Source organism: Solanum tuberosum, unplaced genomic scaffold (genome assembly GCF_000226075.1).
Source record: "Solanum tuberosum cultivar DM 1-3 516 R44 unplaced genomic scaffold, SolTub_3.0 scf00189, whole genome shotgun sequence".
Lineage (NCBI taxonomy): Eukaryota > Viridiplantae > Streptophyta > Magnoliopsida > Solanales > Solanaceae > Solanum > Solanum tuberosum.
Window position 1 is genome coordinate 65,932 of NW_006239113.1, and position 22,566 is coordinate 88,497.

Below are 22,566 nucleotides of genomic sequence, written 5' to 3' on the forward strand. Positions count from 1 at the left end.
AATTAAAAAGAACATGTATAACCATTCCAATATAAATAAAAAGAAAATTAAATTACAAAAGAAATTTAGGAAAAAGAATAAGGGGATAGTTTGTCATTTAGGAGTCTTTTCCAAGGTTTGTTAAACCTTGGATTAGCTATCCCTCCATTTTCTTGGGATAAGATAAGACCATATATGTTGGATAAGCAATCCATGGATTAACTTAAATAAAGTAACCAAACAATGTATTAAAAATGGACTAAATTTTAATCCGTGGACTATTTTAGGACTTTCAAGAATAATAATTATTACATGCCAAATTGAAAAAATATACTCAATTATGTTTTGATTTTCTTAAGTAACAACTATTTTACGTTATCTATTTTTAGTGAAAGTAAAATGACAAGTAAGTGATCTAAAGGAATATAAATTTTGAATTGCATATGAATTCAATAAAAACAAGTCCTAATTTAAACGTCAAAATGAAAGACTTCACAATTTTAAGGGACATTATATAAGATATAATAGTAAAAAAGAGATAAAATGCCATAAATAGTCTATTAACTTAGGCGTAGGTTTAAAATAATCCCTTAACTATATTTTTATCGGAGTTAGTCCTTGTACTATTCAAAAACTTGTTAAATTTAGTCCCTTAACTATACATTTATCTGTTTTAGTCCTTCCATTATTTAAAAACTTATCAGATTTGGTCTCTGTCCATTTTTTATACAAATAACTCAGGTTTATACTAACAAAATTCATGTCTCGAGAAATTAAATTATTTAGTCATTTTTTTGGTTATTTCTCTTTCTGCGCTACTTTTTATGCAAAGAACCTTAACCTCAACGATTCAAAATAAAATTCACGAGAAAAGAAAATAGAAATCATAATTTCATTCAACATACAATAAAATAAAGCATATTATTGCTACTAGTGACTTGAATATGCTAAATTTTATTATAAAAAAAGAAATTTTTTTTATTACCCGTTAAATTAAATCCAAATTTTGTACTCCAATGACTTTATTGAAGGAAATTTGTTTGATTTTTCAGAGTATGAAATTTATAAAATGGTAGATTTTTAACTTTTTATTTTTACTTTTTAATAGATTGATTTTATTATTCTATTCATTGTATTTTATGTAGAGAAATTTGAGTTATAAGATCAATTCTCTTATTTTTATTTTGCATGAAAAATAAAATTTAAAAAATTTGCACGGATTATGAACAGTTAACTGCCAAAGAAAAGAACACAACATATTCAAGATTTCAAGTCACTAGCAACACTTATATGCTTCATTTTGTACTCCATTGATAAAATTAGGATTTATATTTTTTTCCTCATTAATTTTTTTTTGAATCGTTGAGGTTATTGTTCTTTTCATTAGAGTAATTTGAAGAAAAAACAGTGGGAATAGAGAAACAACTTAAAAATGGATTAAATATTTAATTTCACGAAGAGTTCTGTTAATACAAACTCAAGTTATTTGTATTATAAAAAAAAATAAAGATCAAACCTGATAAGTTTTTGAATACTTAAAAGACTAAAATCAGTAAGTGTATAGTTAAGAGACCAAAATTAATAAGTTTTGAATACTTAAAGAACTAAAATCGATAAGTGTATAAATAAGAGATCAAAATTGATAAGTTTTTGAATAGTTAAAAGGATTAAATACGACAAAAATATGGTTATGAGATATTTTTGACCTACTCCTATAATTTAGTTAAGGGAGTATTTATGACCTTTTACGTAAAAAAAGAAAAGAAAGTAAAGTGATTTAAAGGAAATATAAATTTTAAATTATATGAGTGTTCAATAAATGTAATTATACATAATTACACCAAATTCAATTATCATGATAAATCGGGTTTAAATATTTACACATGAATTCATATTAAGGAGGGGTTATCATCGCTGTGCACTACTCATCAGTTTCGCCCGCCGTCGCCGTCACCGTCACCGCCGTCTCCATCACTATACCGTCGAGCCCTATTGCTGCAACAAGGCAAAAGGAGCCCTTAGTATCAGGTAATTTCTCTCTCTTTTGTGCCTCCTTTTTGCATCTGCTGCCGAAAATCATTCCTTGTATATATCAAGAAACCAAATTCAAAGTAGTAATAGCATGTGAATGAACTGGGTTGAGCAGTTTCAGGTTAAATTTCCGGCACAGACAGAATATTTCTTCTATCTGTTTTAGCATTTGTGCATAGAGTTACCTGTTATCGTTTGCTGGTGGGAGGGAGGTGACTCATGGGACAGATATTTCGTGGAATTAGTTGAGGTGTACTTAACCTTGCCTGGATGCCACACTTATCAAAATAATAATAATCTAAGAAGTAATAGTAATACATATCAACCAGGTCCAAGGAGACAGACTAGGTTAAAGAGTTGAACGATTCAAACACTTGAGGGATTATTTGATTGGTGGGAGGTGATAGGAATCCTGTGGAATTTGTCGAGGTGCGTGCAAATTGGCTCCGCACCACGATTATCAGGACAAAAAGTCCAAGAAGTAATAGTAATACATCTTAACAAAGTCCTCAGGGAGATGGGCTAGAGGTTGAAGAGTTGAAATAATCAGACACTTAAGGCCTAAGGGGTCATTTGGTTTGTGTGATTACAATGTGGGGATTACGGCGATTAAATAATAACGAGATTATTTAGCGGGTGTTCTTTTATTGTTAGATCTTTGGTTCATTGGACTGAAAATGTGATTTACCGGGTATAATTTGAATCATGTGTTTGGCTTTATGAACTTCTATTTTCAATTTTAGTCTTGGGTTTCTTGAAGAACTTTGGAAAAAGAGTTCTGGAAGAGGACATATGTCACTTTCTTGTTTTATCTCCAGGATTATTAATCTTGGTATTGTTGTCTATATTGATTGTGGCAAAAGAATAACACTTGTTGTTTAAATAATCATGGGATTACTTATAACGGAATAAAATGCCCTACATTTATCCAAGATTGTAATCTCTTATCCTTGTAACCAAAGTACCAAACACCTAAGTTAATTTTTCCAATTGCCTACTACTTATTGGTTGTGCAATTGAGTTGTAAAAGATGTCAAGTGGATGTGCGAGCAAGTTGGCCCAGCTAATACTTGTATTTATAAGAAAAGAAAATGGTCTGCCTATGCTTCTGAATTCTTAGATCTAGTGGGACCATGGTAGACTGGTGGCTACAGATGAAATGGACCTGAATGGAATGGAATCTATAAATGAATCCAACTATTTCGGAATCTAGGTGTAGGTGATTGATGTTATTCAATAATCCAACTTAACCAAATGACTTTTGACCCCAATTCTGATACAGTTGCTAAAGCCATCTGCAAAAAGTTGATCTGTCTTTCTATCTCTATTGCTCTCTTTAATCACACATAAAGTTGTTTTGGAAATTGTCAGGTATGGGAGCTGACGAGGTTACAGTGGAGCAGACTCCTTCTGGAACAACGTCTGAATCTATTGAAGCCTTGCTTGAGGTACCTCAAGTTAGCTTATGTGTTTGTTTTATGTTGACCATGATATACCCGTAGTCTTGATTTACAGAATGAGTGAAAAATAACTTAATCACTGCAGTAGATATAGAAGTCTGCCTAACTTTGAACTTCTATGAATTCCAATTTTAAGTAAATAAAATTTACATTCAATTTGCACCCAAGTGGCGTTGGCTTTTTGCTTGAGTTAATGCTCTTGATCTCTTAATCATTTGTTCTCTATTAACAGGCTGCCAGATATGATGATTTGGATGATGTCATGAGCTTTGCATCTTCTGGCGTTTCTCTTGATTCAAAGGATTCTGAGGGACGAACAGGTTTAAGTTTTTGAAATGACTTATTTTATGATTTGGTAGCTACCCTATCTGAGAATATCATACCTCTATACTTCTCATATACCTTATTTGATCATTTGATGGCTAGTCAAGCAGAGAATATCAATAATGTTGAAGTGTGTGACCATCTCAATAAAAAATTTAAGCAGTTAGAGAGAACATTTTTAATTGCCTATATATATTATGTCTCAACAAGCTCTCATGTGTTGGTGTGGTTCCTTTTCATGGGCCAAACATGTGAAAAGAAAAATTATATTTTTGATTTTTGGGTGTTGGTGAGATTTTAACTCGTGATCTTTGCCTGCTCTAATATTGTGTTGAAGCGGGCGATCATCTTATTTAAAAGCTTTAGCTAGATTGTTTAGAGACTGATAGGTTTGGCAGAACAGGATGAGTTACTTCAGGATTAAGGTAGGAAAATTAGAGAAGGGAATTTTCCCCAGTAGACCTGGAATCTATCATGGTATTGGAGATCAACTTGGCAATTTCTTCATTTTTTGTTTTTGTTGGAAGAAAGTTGTTCTACAATTTGGAAAAACTTTTGGGTTGACATTTGAGCAACAACAACAACATACCCAGTGGGTTGACATTTGAGCACAAGTCAATATTTCGTGAAGGTGTAATCTTTTACTATGGAAGTTCAACTTCTAAGTTTTATACTTTGTAGAATTGCCAAACAATTTCTAGAAAAAATATAGGTTACCTTTATAACTGGAGGCAACACATATTACATGTTTTCAGGTGACGTAGTCCGGCTTTCGGCAAGGTTATGTTTATATAAACAAAAGGTGCAATTGGGTTTCTTCATTCAGGAATTGGGTTTAAATATATTAGACCCCTTATATTCAAGATTGAACAGTGTCTGGACAACATTTTACCAAGGTTGTTTTTATCATGATATTAGAGTCAGACCATCCGATTCTTGGTTACTTGATGTTGGACTCCCATGTAATATTGTCCACGCACCAGAGGTCCAGTCCTGATTTTTTACAAGATTGTAGTATCTTCAATAATCAATAGCGCTATGTTACAACAACAAAACAAAACTGAGAAGTCACATCCTATCTATGGTCACCTAATGGAAAAAGTTAAGCAAGACAAAGAATTGCAAGCTAACATTATCAAAGCGGGACTTCCCTCAAATTATTTCGTCAGTGTAGAAGACCAAACCAAGATTAAGAGTTACTTATGATTTTCTTGTTTCATGAAGATAAGAAATGTAAAGGGGTTTGGGAATGGGTTATGAACTTTGTTAAAAGAGTTTCTTTTATCCTATATAAGCTAAATCAATCTTTTTATCTTTTTTTTTTTGAGAATTAATTCAATTTTTTATCTTATAAAGCCAAAACACTCTCTTTTTGATTATCTGGTCATACATGTGGAGAATCATCTTAAAACATACATTTGGAAGTAGCAAAAACTTCATGTTTCTTTTCTATATTGGTAGAACTGTACAGAAAGTGAGAAACCATGAAATTAGTTGTTCAACTCTCAAAATTTCACTGAACACGACACCTTATGATTTAGTCTTTATTGATGTGCCTTTAGTATATTTTAAACTTATTTTTTACAATTGAGAAATCCCTGAGGGCCAATGGCACATGGTTATAAACTCGGTGGGTGATGGGTCTGCTCCTCAACCCTTCTCCACTTAAGTACCAGGCTTTTGTATGCAACATGGTTTAGACCTGTGACATGCCTAACCCACACATCACATGCTACATTCTTACCACTATACCAAAGCCTCTGGTGTGGGGTGGGGGATTAAACTTATTTCTAAAGTCAAATATTTAGTAGTGTTATATAATTCTTAAATTACATGTATATAAAATGTGAATTTCAGAAGGTTAAATACACAAAAGCTTTCAGTAATTTCACAAATTTAATGGACATCTTTCCATTTTTTTCCCCCCAAAGTTATGAACTTCCCCATAAGGATAGCCTGTTTCCCTCGGCAATCAATGGCAACATAGTCACGATGGTGCAGCAGCTGGAGTGCCTACTTGCGAGATCAAGTTTTCTTGATTGTTGTAAACCAGAAGACCAATGGCCAGCTGGTTTAACAAGTTCTGACTTCTGACCACAGGTTGACCCCGTCTTTCAAAATTTGAATTTTGAGACCCCACCCTTTTGAGTGTCTACATTTGGATGCCAAGTCTGATACAGGCAAGCCAACTGTTATAAACTGAGTACCTTCTATGTTGATTGCGTTGAGTTAGTTCGTAGTAACAGTGGTATTTAGACAAGCTTGTGTATAGCTCGGTTATTCCACGGGGTACTTGCTACCTTCCACCAGCACCAAAACGGGTAATTCTGCCTACGAAGGCTTAGGCATATGAGAAGAAATCACTTAGTATTTTTTTATTTTTGCGGTTATCCTTAGTTTTCTTCCACTTCATTACCCGTTAGGACACATCTTATATTTTGGTATATTTGAATATCTACCATATCTGAGGTTCTAATTCTTTAACTACATACGTATCTAGAAATATTTGATTAGTAATATGAATAATTTTATGTGGTCAGTTGAGTATCTGCCATACCTTGAAGTCCTAAGTTTTGAATTATATATTCTGCCTGAACTAGTAAATTTCTAACATGACATGTAGTCCTTATAAAAAAGAATAGGCTCCTAATATGACATGATGAACTAACTTCTTGCTTTGACTATTTAATTTTTGCAGCACTTCATATGGCTTCAGCAAATGGGCATTGTGGCATTGTAGAGTATCTTATTCGTAATGGAGCGGTGAGTGGACTGCCCCAGTTATTTGCATTATTACATATCTGAACATATCTACTGGTTTACATACTTGTTGATATGATCTAACAGTCTCTCTTTGATGAATAATCATTATTATCCGTTTCACTGAAGTAAACGGTGTTGTACACTTGAGTGCATTTCTGATCATTGGGCAAAAGAAATCATTTTTTCTTTTTGTAAAATTTGAGTCAGACATTGGGGGACTACCTGACTATCAAATATTTATTCTCTTTGTGGTGGATCTTTGACTTCTCTTATCCTTTGATATGTTTAGCTACACATTGAGTGATGAAACATGATTAATCTAATTCTTGGTAACAGGATGTTAATGCTTCCAATGTGGAGAAAAATACACCTCTTCATTGGGCTTGTCTAAACGGACATATCGAGGTAAATTTTGCATTACTCTTGGAATATAAGTCCCTAGCATCCTTTAATTTATATGACGGCTTGTCAGGTAGTGAAGACCTTAATCCTTGCTGGTGCAACTGTCTCAGCCTTAAATAGGTGATGTATTTTTAACTTGTATAGATTTGCAGATCATCTATATAATAATAATAATAACAACAAAAAAAAAGGCAGCTTGGTGTACTGAAGCTCCTGTTTTGCGCGGGGTCTGGTAAAGGGCCGGACCTATTGTAAGGCTGTGTACAATAGACCCTTGTGGTCTGCCTTTCATCGGATCTCGCAAATTGCGGGAGCTTTAGTGCATCGATTTTTTTTTTTTTTAATTAATAGATTTGCAGATCAAGTATGCTTTTGCTTCTTCTGCTTGTGCTCTTCACTGAATTTTGTTTTGCTGTTGTTTTAGCCATGAGAAGACCCCAATCGACGAGGTCGTGTGTAGGGGTAAAATGAACGTCATCGATGCGATCAACGAGGCGGTAGCGCAACTTGAACTCACTGGCACAACGGTATCATAAGAAGTCAAAATTTTACTTGTACATTTTCAATGTGAGGATGCAAAAGTCTTACTGGTGGTCACTATGTACAATGTTTTCTAATAACTTAAATAGCCTCTCTTTCAAGTATTATGTAAGGTTTGAACTTCTAGTGCTCTCACATCATATTTGGTGACTAAGTTGACAATGGCAAATGATGCATACTCTATTATGTTAGTAACAATTTCCTTGACCAATTTATCAAGTCATTTCTACAAGGACAGCTTTTCTATAATCAGTTTTGAAAGTTGAGGGATTCTGAAATGTTTGGATTTTCCAAAACTCCATAGACATGCAGAAGAAAAATGCTAAACAGATTCATTTTGGTAGTTTGTTATTACTGGTAGTTCCTACAAAGGATTGGACTAATGACGTATACAATACTTGAATTCTCGATGTAGATGCTACATATGTTCTCATCCTCATTTGGTCATCTATGGTGTCATTTGGACAACGTTGAAATCTAATCCACTCACAATGCTAGTAATTTTAGAGGGATTGCAGAGTTCACCACATGAATTCAGTGCAAATTTTAATTGTTTTTTGGAGTTGGAGTAAAAGAATTAACAGTGTAGAATATGATGATAGAGGAAGAATAATCTTTTTACTTTCTTTTCTAGTTTCTGTGTTGTGAGAGAGAACACCCAAATCAGTTTAGCCCCTGTGAAACAGAGTCCAAAGGTCTGTGAATAACTTGAATGCACTCATATTTATCATCGAAAATATGATAAATTAGGCGCGTTTTTTCCCTATCTATACTAGCCATAGTGGATAGAGTTACTTGGTACCTACACTTGAGAGAGGTAGCAGGTACCTTGCGGAATTAGTTAATGTGTGTGCAAGCTAATCCGTATACCATGGTTACCCGAAAAAAAAAACAGAAATATGACTTGTCAACAAACCACTTTGGAAGCAAAAGCAGTAGGGAAAAAAAAATCTATCCAGTATATGGATGCAGGATTTACAGTATTCTTGTTTCTCAGATAGTTGTGGCTGGTCTTCAAAAATTACTTTACATATCAAGAAATTACATAAAATTCTACAACAACAACAACATAGCTAATGTAATCCCACAAAGTGGGGTCTGGGAAAGGTAGAGTGTACGCATATCTTACCCCTACCTTAAAGTTAGAGAGGTTGTTTCAGATAGACCCTCGACAAGAGTTCTACATGCTGCGATCCTCCCCACATCTACATGGTTGATGGTGACAATGGTATATATTTTCCAAAGCTTGATGAGATAGCAATTCTTTTCATTCTTTGGTATGCATCATGCTACAATTCAACAAGTAATTGTACAGTTTGTGAAAGAGTGAATATCTCTGTTAGTTCTTGTGCCAACACAATGAAGTTTTATCACTGTCAATCACTTTGGTATCTACAAAGTGAAAAAATGAACTCATGTTGCACCAAAGCTTTCTTGCAGCCATTGTGCTTGAATTTGCAGCCCTGCATCCCTCAAAGAATTCAAAGCTGACTTTTGAAGTCTTCCATCTAATTTAGTCCCTTCTCTCTTCATATTCTGCAGAAGACTAATCAACTCATCAACTCTATTCATCTTTGAGAAAACACCAACCATAATCCCAGCCATTGCCCTATCGAGTCTTCCACCGTTTAGTGTAAATTCTTGATAGTATATCAAACACTTGTCAAACTCCCTTGCCTTGCTATATGCACTTATAATGCTTGTGTAACTTACTCTATCTGGAAAAATCTTCCTTCTCTTCATTTCCTTCCATACTTTTTCGACTTGTCTCAAGTTTAGAACTTTTCCATGAATGTCTAAGAGAGCATTGTACACCCAAACATTTGGTTGACAGCCTCTTTCTTTCATTATCGCAACAAGTTTCATTGCATCTTTTGGCCTTCCTGTTTTGCCATACATTGCAATCATGCTAGAATAAGCAACAACACATTTGTCAAACCCCTTTTGTTCCATTTCAGAAAATACCATTTCTGCATTAGAATACAATCCAAGCCTACAATACAAGTTTAGTACTGAGGCATATGTCACTTGACCTGGTTCACAGCCCTGTGAAGTAAGGTCTTCATACACTTGAACAGCAGGCCTAAGACCTCTTTTTCTTGAAAATCCATTCACAATTGCACAAAATATGCAGTCAGACACTCGGATTTTCACCCGAGTCATCGTTGCAACAACATCAAGAGTCTTTTCCATACACCCTTCTTCAATATACATCAACACCAGTTTCAAGAACAGTGCTGGATCCCTCAGCATTTTCTTCCCTTCAGCTTCTTCCAAAAGCTCCTCAGCCATTTTCACTTCACGAATGCTTGCGAATCCACATATAACTATGGAGTAAAATGAATGATCCTCTTGAATCCCCTTCTTAGTCATGTCTCTAAAGTATTCCAAAGCCTCAAAAGCGCGACCAGATTTCCCTAACGACTCACAAAGATTCTTGTAAATTTGAACATACTGAGGTATTGTTGACTCCACTCTCTTGCTCTCAAATTCTTCGAAAAACGACACAACTTTATCAGAATTCCCCATTTTAGAATGTGCTTCCATGATACTGCAATAACATCCAGGGTCTAATACAAGCCCTGCAGATTTCATTCTCTCATACAACACAACAGTACTGCTATACATATGCAACTTATTATAACCTTTCATAGCAGAATCAAAAGCCAAAACAGAGATTTCTTGATCAACTACTATAAACAATTCAAGAAAACTATTTACAATCTTGAACTTTCTTGATTTCATAGAACTACTTATCAATCTACAACATGTAGAACTATCAGGCAACACTTTCAAAGTTCTAAAATCTTTAGACAATGAAAAAACTGAACCCCATTTGTTTGAATTCACTAAATACCTGATAAGAAGCTTTAGTGTTGATTTCTCAGGTCTAAAATCTTTTTTTCCCTTTGCTTTCTCATAGTAATCATATCCAATTTCTTGAGTTTGAGGATCTTTAAGTAAACTGCAAATTACACCATTCAAATCTTTAGAATCAGGCAAACTAGTACTACTAGTTGTACCATTTGTTGTACTACTAAAATCTTGATTTTGTTCCAAGTCTAATAATTCTATAACTTGAGAATTCTTGGAGGGTGTTTTTTGGCTTTTTTTTTCATCTAAGACAGGAGAAGAACAACTACTAGAGGATTTTGCAACTAGAGTTGTTGTTGAGTTCAAGAAAATGTTTGAAAGAAAAGGCAAAGTTTTACAAGAATAGCAAAATTTTGGTTTCAAGATTCTGTTTTTACAGTTAATACAAGGAGGAAATGACCAGTCTGAAGAAGTGGCAATAGCCATTGATGATGATGTTGAAGAAGAAAAAAGAGAAATGAGATGAAGTTTTTGTGTATTTTGCATTATTATGTTGTAGTACTAAGGTGAGGGGAAATTGTAAAAACATTATCAGTTTCAGATTCTGCCATGCATGTGGCTTGTATTGTCCACTTATTGTTTGACAGGTGTGTGGTTATGGACTTTAGACTTATCAATGTGGATTTCAGCCACATAGTTTTATTTTGTCTCGAGGAAAATTGAAAATCAAGCAAAGTGGAGGAGCATTTGAGATAGTCAAAGTAGTCAAATTAAAGTTATAAAAGAAAAAATAACAATATCGTTTGTTCGGATATTTTTTTTACTTTTATAGTAAATTTATTGTTATAAAGAACATAAAATATAATATATTATAAAAAATAAATTTAAAAAAAAAGCTAACCGTTATAATACAATATTGTAATAAAATATCCCTTAATTTTATGATTTATAGCAGAAATATCCATTGTTGAAAAAGTGTTGCATATACATCTGTCTGTTTAAGTTTTAACAAATAGTGCATAGTTATCTTTTTTGTTAGCACACCTATATTTACTAAATTAAAAAATAATAATCTTTTTATTATTATTTTTTTAAATGTCAAGTAACTTTAAAAAGTTACATCACTCATTTTTTTTACCCCTTCAAATCCAGTCCAAATGAAAAATAATCCCTCTTCTAATTAGTCATAAAATGACTACAAAAGATGAACTAAGCTTTTTTTTAGAGTGGTCGGGTTTGGAGGAGTAAAGAACATAGATGAGGTATTTTTTAAATTCATGTGACCTTTTTGAAAATAATTTCTTTTTACATTCAGACATTTAATGAAAACAATAAATATGCATCATTTGTTAGATAACAAGGATATATATTCACAATTTGTTAAACATTCAGGATATTTATGCACTACCTTTTTAATAAAAGGTAAATTCATTCTAAATCGCAAAGTTGAGGGACATATTTTTTCTTTTTCCCTAATACAATCAGATTATGCTAGAGGATGTGTTTGCATCAAGGATTAACCCTTAACCTGTTTTTATTTGTCTTGGCTATGGATGTATTGATGCAACAATATATTCAAAGAGAGGTATCATGATGTATGTTTATTTGCATATAATAGAGTATTGATTGATGAGACACAGAGAATGAAAAATAGAGTGGAGATTTAGAGATAAATTCTAGTGCCTAATGTTCGGGTAGAACACGACTAAGACAAAATATTCGGAGTGTAAGTTCAGTAGTGTTCGTTATGAGATAGATGTGGAAGTAATTAGGATTGATGCACAAATTATCTCTATGAGAGAAAGTTTCAAGTATCTTTGATCAATACTTCAAGAAAATTGAGAGATTGACATGATGCTATACATTATCATGGAGCGAATTGGAGATGGATATTGTATTCGGTGTCTTGTCTGATAAAAATGGGTTGTGAGATTTAAAGATTGTTAGATCAACTATATATTGTATGAAATAGAGTGTTGACAGTCATCAACTTGCATATTCAGAGATAAAAGTAGCGAAAATGTAGATATTGAGTGGATGTATGGGAATGTTAGGAGAGATAAAATTATGAACGAAGATATTTGGGACATGATGAGAGTGACCTTCGTGGTGAATAAGATGATAAAAGCGAAATTTAGATGATTTGAGCATGTGAAGTGTAAAGGCCTAGCTCACTAGTGATATTGTATGTTCTAGGCTTAGGCACTCACAACTTTAAAACATGTCACTAGTTGGTAAGGCCTGCTGACATAAATACTCAACATCTCTCCTGTGTTTTGCCGATATGGGACTTTCAATCTTAAGCTGTAGCATCATATATACCCTCGATGGACTCAGCGTCCTCGCTGAGATTTGCCTATACCCATTTTATGGACTTAGCGTCCTCACTGAGGTTTGCCCCCATTGTATGAGATTTGCTTATACTTAGCACTGAGATTGGCCCCGCCTTATCGAAATTTGCTTAAACTCAATCGAACTCTAACCCACATTGACAAGGCTGACACATGAGGGGCTCTGATACCATTTATAATGGCCAAATTCGCTAGTGATATTGTTCGCTCTGGGCGCCTAGACCCTCACGACTTTAAACCACATCACTAGTTGGTAAGACATACTTACTAAAATACCCAACATCTCTCATATGTTTTGCCGATGTGAGACTTCTAATCTTAAGGTGAGACGTCGCATGTAGATGAGACACACATATGTGAGATGTTGTTTATGATGGATCTGAAGAGATGTAAAGTTAAATATTAGTGAGAGATGATTAGACATGAGATGACACACGTGCAACTTATCGAGAAAAAAATCTTAAATATGAGGATATGAAAGTAAAAAATGATAGTAAAAGGTTAATAGGTAATCGATCATTATCTAATTTTCCTTATTAGTATTATTGTTATTATTTTCCTACTATCTTATTTTTTCAATTTAATTATTATCTTATGTTTCCTTTGCTTCATTTATCATACTATTCGTTGTTACTATTATTCGATATGATTTTTTTACTATTATATTTTTTCCGTACATGATTTTATATATTTTACTTGAGATAGAAATTTATAATAGTAAATAACTTTACCTTTATAGATAGACCCCACTTGTACCCACTCCTCCCCGCTAATACTCAATACATTGACCTGCCGGCTTTGGTTCGGATACTGATAAGGAGAACGTCGGAAATTAGGTTCGGAAACTGCTTTGAAGACCAGACTCAGCCTCGGCTTTTTGTTGAGGTTAGTACCACCGTAATTCAAAATTCATGTTCAAATTCACCTCCGTCACCGGCACCGGCACTGGCGCCGGGACGGCGGCGGAGGTGGCTGGCTCAGTCACTCACTAATTATCCGTTCAATATCACGCAGATTCTGTTACTGAATGCTTCAATTTCGTTAGGCGGAGCTATAATAGTTGCTTGTAGAGTGGTGAGTTGATAGGGAAGATGGGAACTAGGGTTCCGGTGCAGCACTACGATATGAGGTCGGCCGCGGATTCTTATATAGAGACTTCATTGCATGATCTCAATGCGGAGGGTATTGGTGGTGGAGGTGCTGGTGGTGATGATGTTGATCGTGGAGGAGGTGATGTAACTGAGGATAGCATGGATAATGGTGAAGAGTCAACAGCTGTTGTGAGTGATCCCTTTTGATTTTCAATTTCCAGAAAATAATTTACTCATAAGACATAGCTGTCCTATAAGCATATCTAGGCACATCAACTCGCCTTCATTGTGTCAGTTAGTTGAACACTTCAACTTACAAAATGATCATTTAGACACTTCCAAAATTTATGTGCCAGCTCAGCGTAGGGTGCCCACGAGATATCGTGGGGATGATGAGTTGTAGTGTTTAGTTGCTAGTTGAGATCAAACTGAGATGTGTAGATGCACACTCTCAAAGTTGAAATGCTTAGTTGCTAGCTGCGGCCAAGTTTGAGTGTTGTGTTTATATATTATGCCAATAATTTATCGTGTGTCACGTTAGTGTCAGGTGTCCACGAGACATAATGAGGACAAGTTGGAGTGTTTAGTTACTAGTTGAGATCAAGTTGAGGTGTCTAGATGTGCACTCTCAAGCTTGAAGTGCTTACTTGCCAACTGAGATTAAGTTTGAGTGTCTATTTATGTATTATGCCAAATTCTCTACAACTAATACAGTTTTCCAGCTTGCTATTCTCCTATTTGGTGAGGCTCAGCGTATCTTGTTATACCAATTATACTTTTCTGGTTTATTAATTTGACAAACAACAATAACAACTATGCCTCAACCCTAAGCTAGTTAGCGTCAACGGTATGAATCCTCACTTTGCACATGTCTGTTAGAACCGTTTCCATCTGATATTCAGTAATTTACTTCTGTCCATTTTCCACTGGCTTACAAATATATAGCAAGATTAGTGGCTCCTAGTGATGATTGGATCTAAAATAAGCATGCCTGACATGATTTAACCTTAATCCCAACTAATTGTTACACATACATGGATCTTTTTCTTCCATTGTTCCTCAGTTTTCCTTAAGTCGGCATGGATTCTTGATATTTTAGATCTTTCGAGGTAAGTTCATTCCATGTGATTTTATGGCTGTCCTTTTGTTTTTAATGGCATTGACGTTCTGTTTTGTTGTACCAAATTGGGGAACTTGTTTAGGGAGTAAGCAAAGCTTCTCTGCTAGTTAGACAACTTTTTTTCTGATGTTAGAAACTGGCGTTTTGACTGTGAAGCCTACACCAGTGAGTGTACATGTGCTCAAATTCTTCATGAACTCTAATTGCATTGATACTTTTTCAGGATTGCCTCCATGAGACCTTCAGAAACTCATTACCACTTCATGGTATAGTGGTGGAGGAAGATCGTACTAGCATTGAAAATAGTGGATCTTCAACGGGTTCCTACAATATTGTTACTATTGATGGTAACTGGAAATTTCATTTTGTACTTGATCTTAAATGTATTAAAGCAACTAGATGACCTTTATTCTAATACCAGTTTTCATGGACCAGATATTTCGCCAATTGAAACGGCAAGGACAAGATTTTTAGACATTATTGTAGATCATTTCATAAGGCCACATGTAGTTGATGTTGTAGATTCAGAGGCAGACTTTGCTGCTCAATCTTCACAAGATAAAATGAGCAAGCGGAAGTCGAGAGAAATCCATTATGAAGGTGATGCTACATATGTTTTGCCCTTGATGTACGTGGCTAACATGTATGAAACATTGGTTAATGAAGTGAATGTAAGGCTCTCTTCTTTGAATGGAATGCGTGAAAAAACCATCGGTGTGGCCCTTGAAGCAGCTGGTGGTTTATATAGAAAGCTTGCGAAAAAGTTTCCTAGGAAAGGTATGACATATAAGGCTCCAAAATTTCATTTCGACACTTGCAAGTCATTCGTGGTCTTCTCTCATTTAATCTATCTTGCTGTAATGTATATGATTTTTCATTGGGATCGGGGAAGAGGAAGACTGATTTTATTGTTGTATGTGTCAGCTTCAAATTTTATGCTAGTGTATGCTTACGTTGTTACTTTTCTACATCTTGCTTCCCTTCATCCATGTGAAGATGGAGAGAATAGAAAGGTAAAAAAAAGATGAATCGGAGAGAAAAAAATCAGAAGTAGATTCTTTTTATCTATGTAGAATCATGAAGCTGTGAAGAATCTTGGATCACCGGAAGCATCTAGTTTAGCCCATCAACTTTTAGTTTATGCATTTACTCATTGTTTTCCTCTCTTTTAGGCTTTAGCTGCATATATATCATTATTCCCTGACAAGGATGAAATAAAGAAAATGTTGTTTCCTGTAATTGTCTTCTCCTTTTTTTTTTTTTGGAAATTAGTAATGTTGTATTCCTCAGCATTAAGGATATGCTGAACTGCATGATTCCTGTTATTGGCCTTCCATTTTCACGGTTAACTTTGCTGATATTAATATACAGGACCTTGCATATTTAAAAGGCGGGAGTTGGCTACATCTTTTGAAACAAGGGCCAGGTTTCCTGAATTAGTGATACAAGAGGAGAAGCGTGTCCGGTTTGTCGTGGTTAATGGTTTAGCTATTGTGGAGAAACCAACTAGCTTATGTATTGATGATGCAGAATGGTATGTCAAACTCTCCATCTTAAATATTGAGGTTTGATTTATTTTAAATAATCTGTTTATTTACCTAGAATTCTGTCCCTCTCTATATCTCGGTCTCAGTTTAGCATCATATATCACTCTGGGAGAGCAATTTTTATTGGTTGAAGTGCGGATATTGGAGCAGCTTCTTTTGCTAGTACTTCTATTGGCATGAGATAATAGATGCATTTTTCTACATTCCACATTGACTAACTGTGTGTTTGAAAACCACTGTGTAGCCTAGTAATTACAAAGACCTGTTTGTTTGTCATTTAGGTAATTGTGGCAAAATTCCTAGCATCATGTCTAGTTGCACAAGTGTAATTACATAGTAAGATATTTTTGAATTTTTAATTGACAGTTTAATATCTAAAAATTAATGATCTTTTTTCTCAGATGAACAGGTAACAAATTTTAATGTGTGAGAAGTGTGCATCTAAGTATATTAAATACTACTCCCTTTATTCCAGTTTATATGATTCTTTTTTTTAGTATGTCCCAAGAAGAATGGCACCTTTGTCTTTTTGAAAACTATTTGATCTTAGCATCCCCATTTTACCCCTGATGAATTGACTTGTTGGGACCCTCACCACCACTCATTTAAAATGAAAAGACATCTGGAGCTCTCACCACCACTCACTGAATAGTATACTTTCTGGTACTTCGCAGTGTTGTCAAAGGTGCGCTTTAAAGCGTGTTAAGCCCTGAAACGAGGCTCAAAACGCGTTGAGTGCTTTGTGTCGCTTAATGTGTGCTTCATTCTAGGACATACTTTTCCTTGTGAATGAGCATTTCTTGAAGAGGCGCTAAACCATTGATATTTCACTTTATTGTAAAAATAATCAATTTATTTGTTCATATATTTGTTATTCATGCTTATATTATTCATTTTGGACTAAACATACATACATATATATATTTGTATGTTTTCTCCATTTGCGCCTTTTCTCAATAAAGCCCACACTTTATTTGCGGTTTGTGCTTAAATCCCCCATGAACCTTAGAGCTTTTCACTTTTGATAACACTAGACTACTTAGATATATTTGGCTTCACTTAGATGTCACAAGTCTTCTTTAGTTCCTTAAACTCTATGCTGAGTAAAACATTGTCACATAAAATGAGACGGATGGAGTATATATATTACTAAGTAGTTAAAATACATATTTTTCTTTAAAAAATGTATTAAATAATTATGGATTGGTAGGTATTAAAAAGGCATATTGTCCTATACATTTTAAATATAAAAACTCATAAATAAGTGTAATACCACAAGTCCACAACTAAGAAAAACAAAGCAAAATAGAGAGAAAAGGAAGGAGCAAAATATGAGAAGTTGCAAAGTTACCTAGAAGCACCATAAGCAGCACATATGGAACATTGGAAAATGAAAAGAAAAGAAATAGAAGAAAAAGATATTAAAAAGAATAGTATTATTGAAAAGTAAAGTAAAAGAAACTTTGAAAAATTACCTTGTAAATATACCATACAATAACCAACAATCTCACTTCTCCCCCAAGAATTGGAGAGTGTAATTGTTCTCCCTCAATTACACCCAATCCTATGCAAACACTCCAAAATTTTGTAACACACCCAATTACACCTGTTTGTGGTCAAACAATATCCGGTCAGGCCTGTGGCTGGATCCTTTTATCTTACTGAGTACCGACTGGCCGGGGCCGTTCACATGAGCATAGGGAATTTCGATTCTAAGGTTGCTTTCTGAACAGGTTCTTAATAGTGGACCTTGAAGACAATAAGGGAATAAGATAGAATCTAGAAGTTAATCATCTTTAATCAGACTTTGTTATCTTCCTTTTTGTCAGTTAAGGACACTTTTATCCTAGCACTGTGTCTTCTTCATTATCTTTAAACAAAATTACAGCTTGTCATAAAACAAAGAAAAATAGTTCCAGTCAGTATCTTAATTCATGAAATATCAGCATTTTAAATTGATCCATACTCCTGTTAATTTAGGTTCAGAAGAATGACTGGCCGAAATGAAGTCACTATATCCCCCAGAGACTACAAATTCTATGCTCCAAGACACAAGTATAGACGTGCGTCAAATTCAATTTCCAACATCACTGGTTTTTCAGTAAGTTTTGATGATCTTGTAGTCATTATATGTAATTATTTATCTTTTTTCCTATTCTGTTGTTTGGAAAATTGATTAGTATTTTTTTCTGCTCATGTCTATCAGGCATTCACCAGCACGGACAACGCGTCTTCATTAGCTGCAGGTCAAAGCTACCGCTCTGTTAGTGAAGTAAGTATTTTCTCTTTTCCAACGTCTTAATTTAATTTGTACATTGTTCCTTGTTCATGTGATATACTAGAACATGCATTAACAGTTTGCTATATATCAGACAATAGTTAAGGAGAAACAGCAAAAGGACCCTGCTGGAAATTGCAACCAGAAATTTTATAGCCATCTAAGATGCATTACATTGTCTGTGCGCATTCCATTAATACTTTTGGAAATTCATGAATCAACCTGTTCAATCAGTTATTGGACAAGGAGATTTACTTAGACATTCTGCGATAAGTACTAGTAGTGAGTTACTTTTGGCAATTTATGAAAAACCTTAACGGCTTTCTGTATTGCTTATTTTCTTCTCTAAATTGCCAGAAGCTGCTGATAAAAATTAGCAAATAACTCACCAAGAAACTTTGTACTGTTTCTAAGCATCCTTAAGGGATAGTTTAACATCCTTTTCCTAGAAACTGCATAGAATTAGCTCTAGCAGTTCCTGCGCTGAAACATGTTTAGGCGTCTGACCTAACAGGTTGAAGGACTACCATTCTTGTACTGCTAGGTCCAAATGGATTAGACTCAATAGTGAAGCCAACTTTCTGTTAAGGTTTATAGAGGACTTGAGAAGTTTTTCCCTAGTAGATAAATTGGCTACAAACTTTTCTCGTCGGAACTTGGGAATGCTTTCGCTGTAGTTGACTTATGAGGTACTTGATACTAAACAGAATTCAGTGCATACTAAAGTGTGTTCTTTGTTTTTTTGCCTGTTGGGCTTAATGCTGCATGAGATGTTTCTTCGGTTGCTTTGATCTATCTTTACGACAATGCAGATGTTTATACAGCTGTATTTGTTGATTCATATTCATTTTGTTCAACTATGTTTCTGCGACAGGATAGTCAGCAGACTACCTCAAAGCAGCAAATGCAACCTCTGGTCCATCAGGCTCAATTTCATCCCCTTCAGCAGAGTCACCACCAGCACCATATCAACCAAAGTCAACATATAGCTCATTTCTCTCACAATCAACAGTGTGGCCCTCAGTCTCACTTGCCCGAAATTGTTCATGCTCAGCAGTCGCTAATCAATTCTCCGCACATGGCTTGCTTACAACAATTAGGCCATGTAGGAGGACGCATGCATATAATGGTGAGAGATCTTTTCATGTTGCTTTTTCCAAGATTATTTTTCTCTGCTTTATTATTTATAAAAATACTGACCTCACAGCCTATTTAACGACATTGATAATGCAGCCTACAAGTCCTGCAAAGTTTTGCGATGAATGTGGTACTCCCTACTTGAGAGAGACCTCTAAGTTCTGCTCAGAATGTGGTACAAAAAGGTTAGGAATATGATGTATAAACTCATCAAGTCTCCCAATGTAAGCTGTACATTACTTTGTAAATACATACTCCATCCGTCCCAATTTAAGTGTTTTACTTTCCCTTTTGGTCTATCCCAAAAAAGTTAATGACAATTATTTTAAAGCTTCAAAAGTTTTCTTATTTACACAAAGCCCCCACTCTTCGTCCTTCCTTTCCTCAAAACAATGTGGAGAGAGATGTTCTCTAGATGATTGAGGAGATGAAACTTTGAAATTAGTATATGCATGGATAGTAGTTACTTGTAATGCATTCTTTTTTGGTTTCCCCATTTCTCCGGTGTCCTGAGCTTGCATTGAAGCTCCGATTAAATTTGGATCGCGCACTTCGAGGGTATTGTAATGCATTCTTATTCCTTTTAAGATGAAACCTAGATATAAATTTTTCATTTTTTTATTAAAAAAATGACCTTGGTTTGTGATTGTGAAGCACTTAAAAGATTACTCCAAATCTAGTCAAACATAGCAATTATGGTATACAGTGGCACCATACCCACCTTTCTGTGACATATTAATTCTCTTGCTAGTTCACACTTGGGGCAAAATGCATGTCTGCTTATGGAACTCAATAAATGAATATAACATTTTGTTGAAAAATGAGGCATCTCAAAAGGGAATGTTCCTTTTGAATTGTATAACAATAATATATCTAGTGTAGTTTTACAAAGTGGAGCATACGTACACAAACTTGACCTCTACTTTAGAGGTAGAACAATTGTTTTCGAAAGACCCTTGACTCAAGATACAAACAATTCAGAAAAAATAGTGGAAAAAACTCAGATAGTAGCAGAATGATATTACAGCAAAATAATACTATAGTCAAACTACTTTTTTAATCATTTTCATAAAATAACTATTTCTAATAGTATTTGACTGGTTAGAGAATTGAAATGCACATTTGATGGATCTTTAATGTGGTTTCTATTTTTATTTCTCAAAATGGACAAATTGAGCAAAATTAAATGAGTCCTGTTACAAAATTCTAACCAATTGCACTAGTGTTTCCCTTTTTAGGCTCTTATTCACTTCTCCTTTGTTTTGTTCAAATAAAAGGTAAAAAAAAAATGTAACTTTGAAGGGAGAATAAGAGGAAATTAAAGTAAGGTTGACTATTTTTACAAAATTTTGCAATCCTAAAATGAAAATGATTAAAAAAGGGATATGAACTTTTATTACTCTCTTTGTGACAAAAATAATGGTGCAATAATATTTGGACAGCCAAATAACTTTTTCTTTAATTATAAATTTTGAAATATTTTTTATTACTTTAAATAGAACGAATGTATAGTGTGATGTATTGCAATCCACTAGAAAACACTTCCTATTAAAGTAATTTCATTTTAGGATTCAAATTTGAAATCTTTGATTAATTATAAAAGAGTACTTGCTACCTACCAAAATCTTTAATAGTCGAACAAATATATGAATTTTACTAATAAAGATATGAAAAATATCCTAATTTATTCTTAAAATTTAATTACCTTGACTTTTGTACTTGAAAATTTAATTTTCCTAAGAGTTGCACTTGAAAAGTTGGACTGTGAGATTAAAAACTTCAACATGTACAAGTGCGATTTTGGACTTAAAAAAATAAATCAGTAAGTTTGTGAAATCTATTAAACTAAAGCAAATGTTCATGGACAAATACAATACATGAAATTTTCCCAAAAAAATGAAAGAAAGTTAATTTAAGAGACAAAAGCAAGCATGCATAGAGAAAAGATTGTGTAGTTTATTAAACTAAAGCAAATATACATAAAAAAAAACATACATAAACGTTTCTTGAAAACAAAAATACTTTCTATAAGTGGGGGAGAGAGATTTCATTACTCTTCAAAGTGAATTACCAGACTTCATAAACTAATATAAAATACTATAAAATTTAACCATTTCGAGTGATTGTTTTTCTTTATTCACTTTTTGTCAAAGTGTAAACTTGTATATATTTATATTTAGGCCAAACATATATGCAGACCCTTAAACTTGTCCCTAAATTTCATTTTGGCACTCCAACTCAACCTTGTTTCATTTTAACTCTTCAACTTCAATTTTTATGTTCCATTTTGGCACTTCTTTCCAAAGAATCAACAAAGTGAGATGTGTGTACTTCACATGCCATTATTGTGTTAAAAAATAATGGATGAACATCGTTGTTTTTTAAAATATATATTTTTAAAGTTTCTGTACATTATTGTGTGAAAAAATAATCAGCGAAAGTGTGTTGGTTTTTTTTTTAAAAAAACAATTAGTTAATTTAAATAACATCACATTTTTTTTTCATATCTAGTCTACTTGGACTAACTCAAATATCAGCTTTCTAATTTTTCATTCAACTAAATACGAGTAAAAAAAAAACTCATGTTCATTGCTAATTAATAACACTACAAAAAAATGTTGAAACTCGATGGACTTCGTTGGGTTGTCATTGATTTTTTTTAAGAAAGAAAATCGACGCACTTTCGTCGGTTATTTTTCACGCAAAAATATAGAAAAACTCTTAAAAAA

The 22,566-nt window shown here is 34.0% G+C and overlaps 3 protein-coding genes across 4 annotated transcripts; 2 read left to right on the forward strand and 1 right to left on the reverse strand.

The window, feature by feature from the left end:
* Nucleotides 1–1,862: 1,862 nt before the first annotated feature.
* Nucleotides 1,863–7,731, forward strand: LOC102589142 (ankyrin repeat-containing protein P16F5.05c). The gene is made up of 7 exons (XM_006354947.2): nucleotides 1,863–2,007; nucleotides 3,382–3,458; nucleotides 3,703–3,790; nucleotides 6,493–6,557; nucleotides 6,894–6,962; nucleotides 7,030–7,079; nucleotides 7,384–7,731. Exons 2-7 carry the CDS (start codon nucleotides 3,384–3,386, stop codon nucleotides 7,493–7,495), a joined length of 459 nt encoding a protein of 152 aa, XP_006355009.1. The 5' UTR covers nucleotides 1,863–2,007; nucleotides 3,382–3,383; the 3' UTR covers nucleotides 7,496–7,731.
* A 704-nt stretch (nucleotides 7,732–8,435) lies between these two features.
* On the reverse strand, nucleotides 8,436–10,861 carry LOC107062002 (pentatricopeptide repeat-containing protein At5g13770, chloroplastic). Its single transcript, XM_015312136.1, has one exon. The coding sequence runs from the start codon at nucleotides 10,857–10,859 to the stop codon at nucleotides 8,913–8,915; it is 1,947 nt and encodes a 648-aa protein (XP_015167622.1). The 5' UTR covers nucleotides 10,860–10,861; the 3' UTR covers nucleotides 8,436–8,912.
* Nucleotides 10,862–13,415: 2,554 nt separating this feature from the next.
* Nucleotides 13,416–20,310, forward strand: LOC102589468 (uncharacterized protein At2g02148). Of its 2 annotated transcripts, none has more exons than XM_015312138.1 (9): nucleotides 13,416–13,549; nucleotides 13,679–13,944; nucleotides 15,099–15,222; nucleotides 15,311–15,652; nucleotides 16,247–16,409; nucleotides 18,403–18,523; nucleotides 18,629–18,694; nucleotides 19,580–19,829; nucleotides 19,934–20,310. In XM_015312138.1, the coding sequence occupies exons 2-9, from the start codon at nucleotides 13,756–13,758 to the stop codon at nucleotides 19,960–19,962; spliced, it is 1,284 nt and encodes a 427-aa protein (XP_015167624.1). In that variant the 5' UTR covers nucleotides 13,416–13,549; nucleotides 13,679–13,755; the 3' UTR covers nucleotides 19,963–20,310. The 2 variants fall into 2 exon arrangements, with proteins under 2 accessions (XP_015167624.1, XP_006355011.1); XM_006354949.2 differs by having other exon boundaries at nucleotides 13,417–13,549; nucleotides 19,575–19,829.
* Nucleotides 20,311–22,566: the final 2,256 nt, after the last annotated feature.

Bases quoted from the DNA above. Each gene is read 5' to 3' on its own strand.
- LOC107062002 (XM_015312136.1), bottom strand. From the start codon at position 10,859: ATGCAAAATACACAAAAACTTCATCTCATTTCTCTTTTTTCTTCTTCA.
- LOC102589468 (XM_006354949.2), top strand. From the start codon at position 13,756: ATGGGAACTAGGGTTCCGGTGCAGCACTACGATATGAGGTCGGCCGCG. The intron at 15,223-15,310 runs GTAACTGGAAAT...TTCATGGACCAG, and splicing joins CAATATTGTTACTATTGATG to ATATTTCGCCAATTGAAACG. The intron at 18,695-19,574 runs GTAAGTATTTTC...TTTCTGCGACAG, and splicing joins GCTACCGCTCTGTTAGTGAA to GATAGTCAGCAGACTACCTC.
- LOC102589142 (XM_006354947.2), top strand. From the start codon at position 3,384: ATGGGAGCTGACGAGGTTACAGTGGAGCAGACTCCTTCTGGAACAACG. The intron at 3,459-3,702 runs GTACCTCAAGTT...CTCTATTAACAG, and splicing joins CTATTGAAGCCTTGCTTGAG to GCTGCCAGATATGATGATTT. The intron at 3,791-6,492 runs GTTTAAGTTTTT...TAATTTTTGCAG, and splicing joins GGATTCTGAGGGACGAACAG to CACTTCATATGGCTTCAGCA.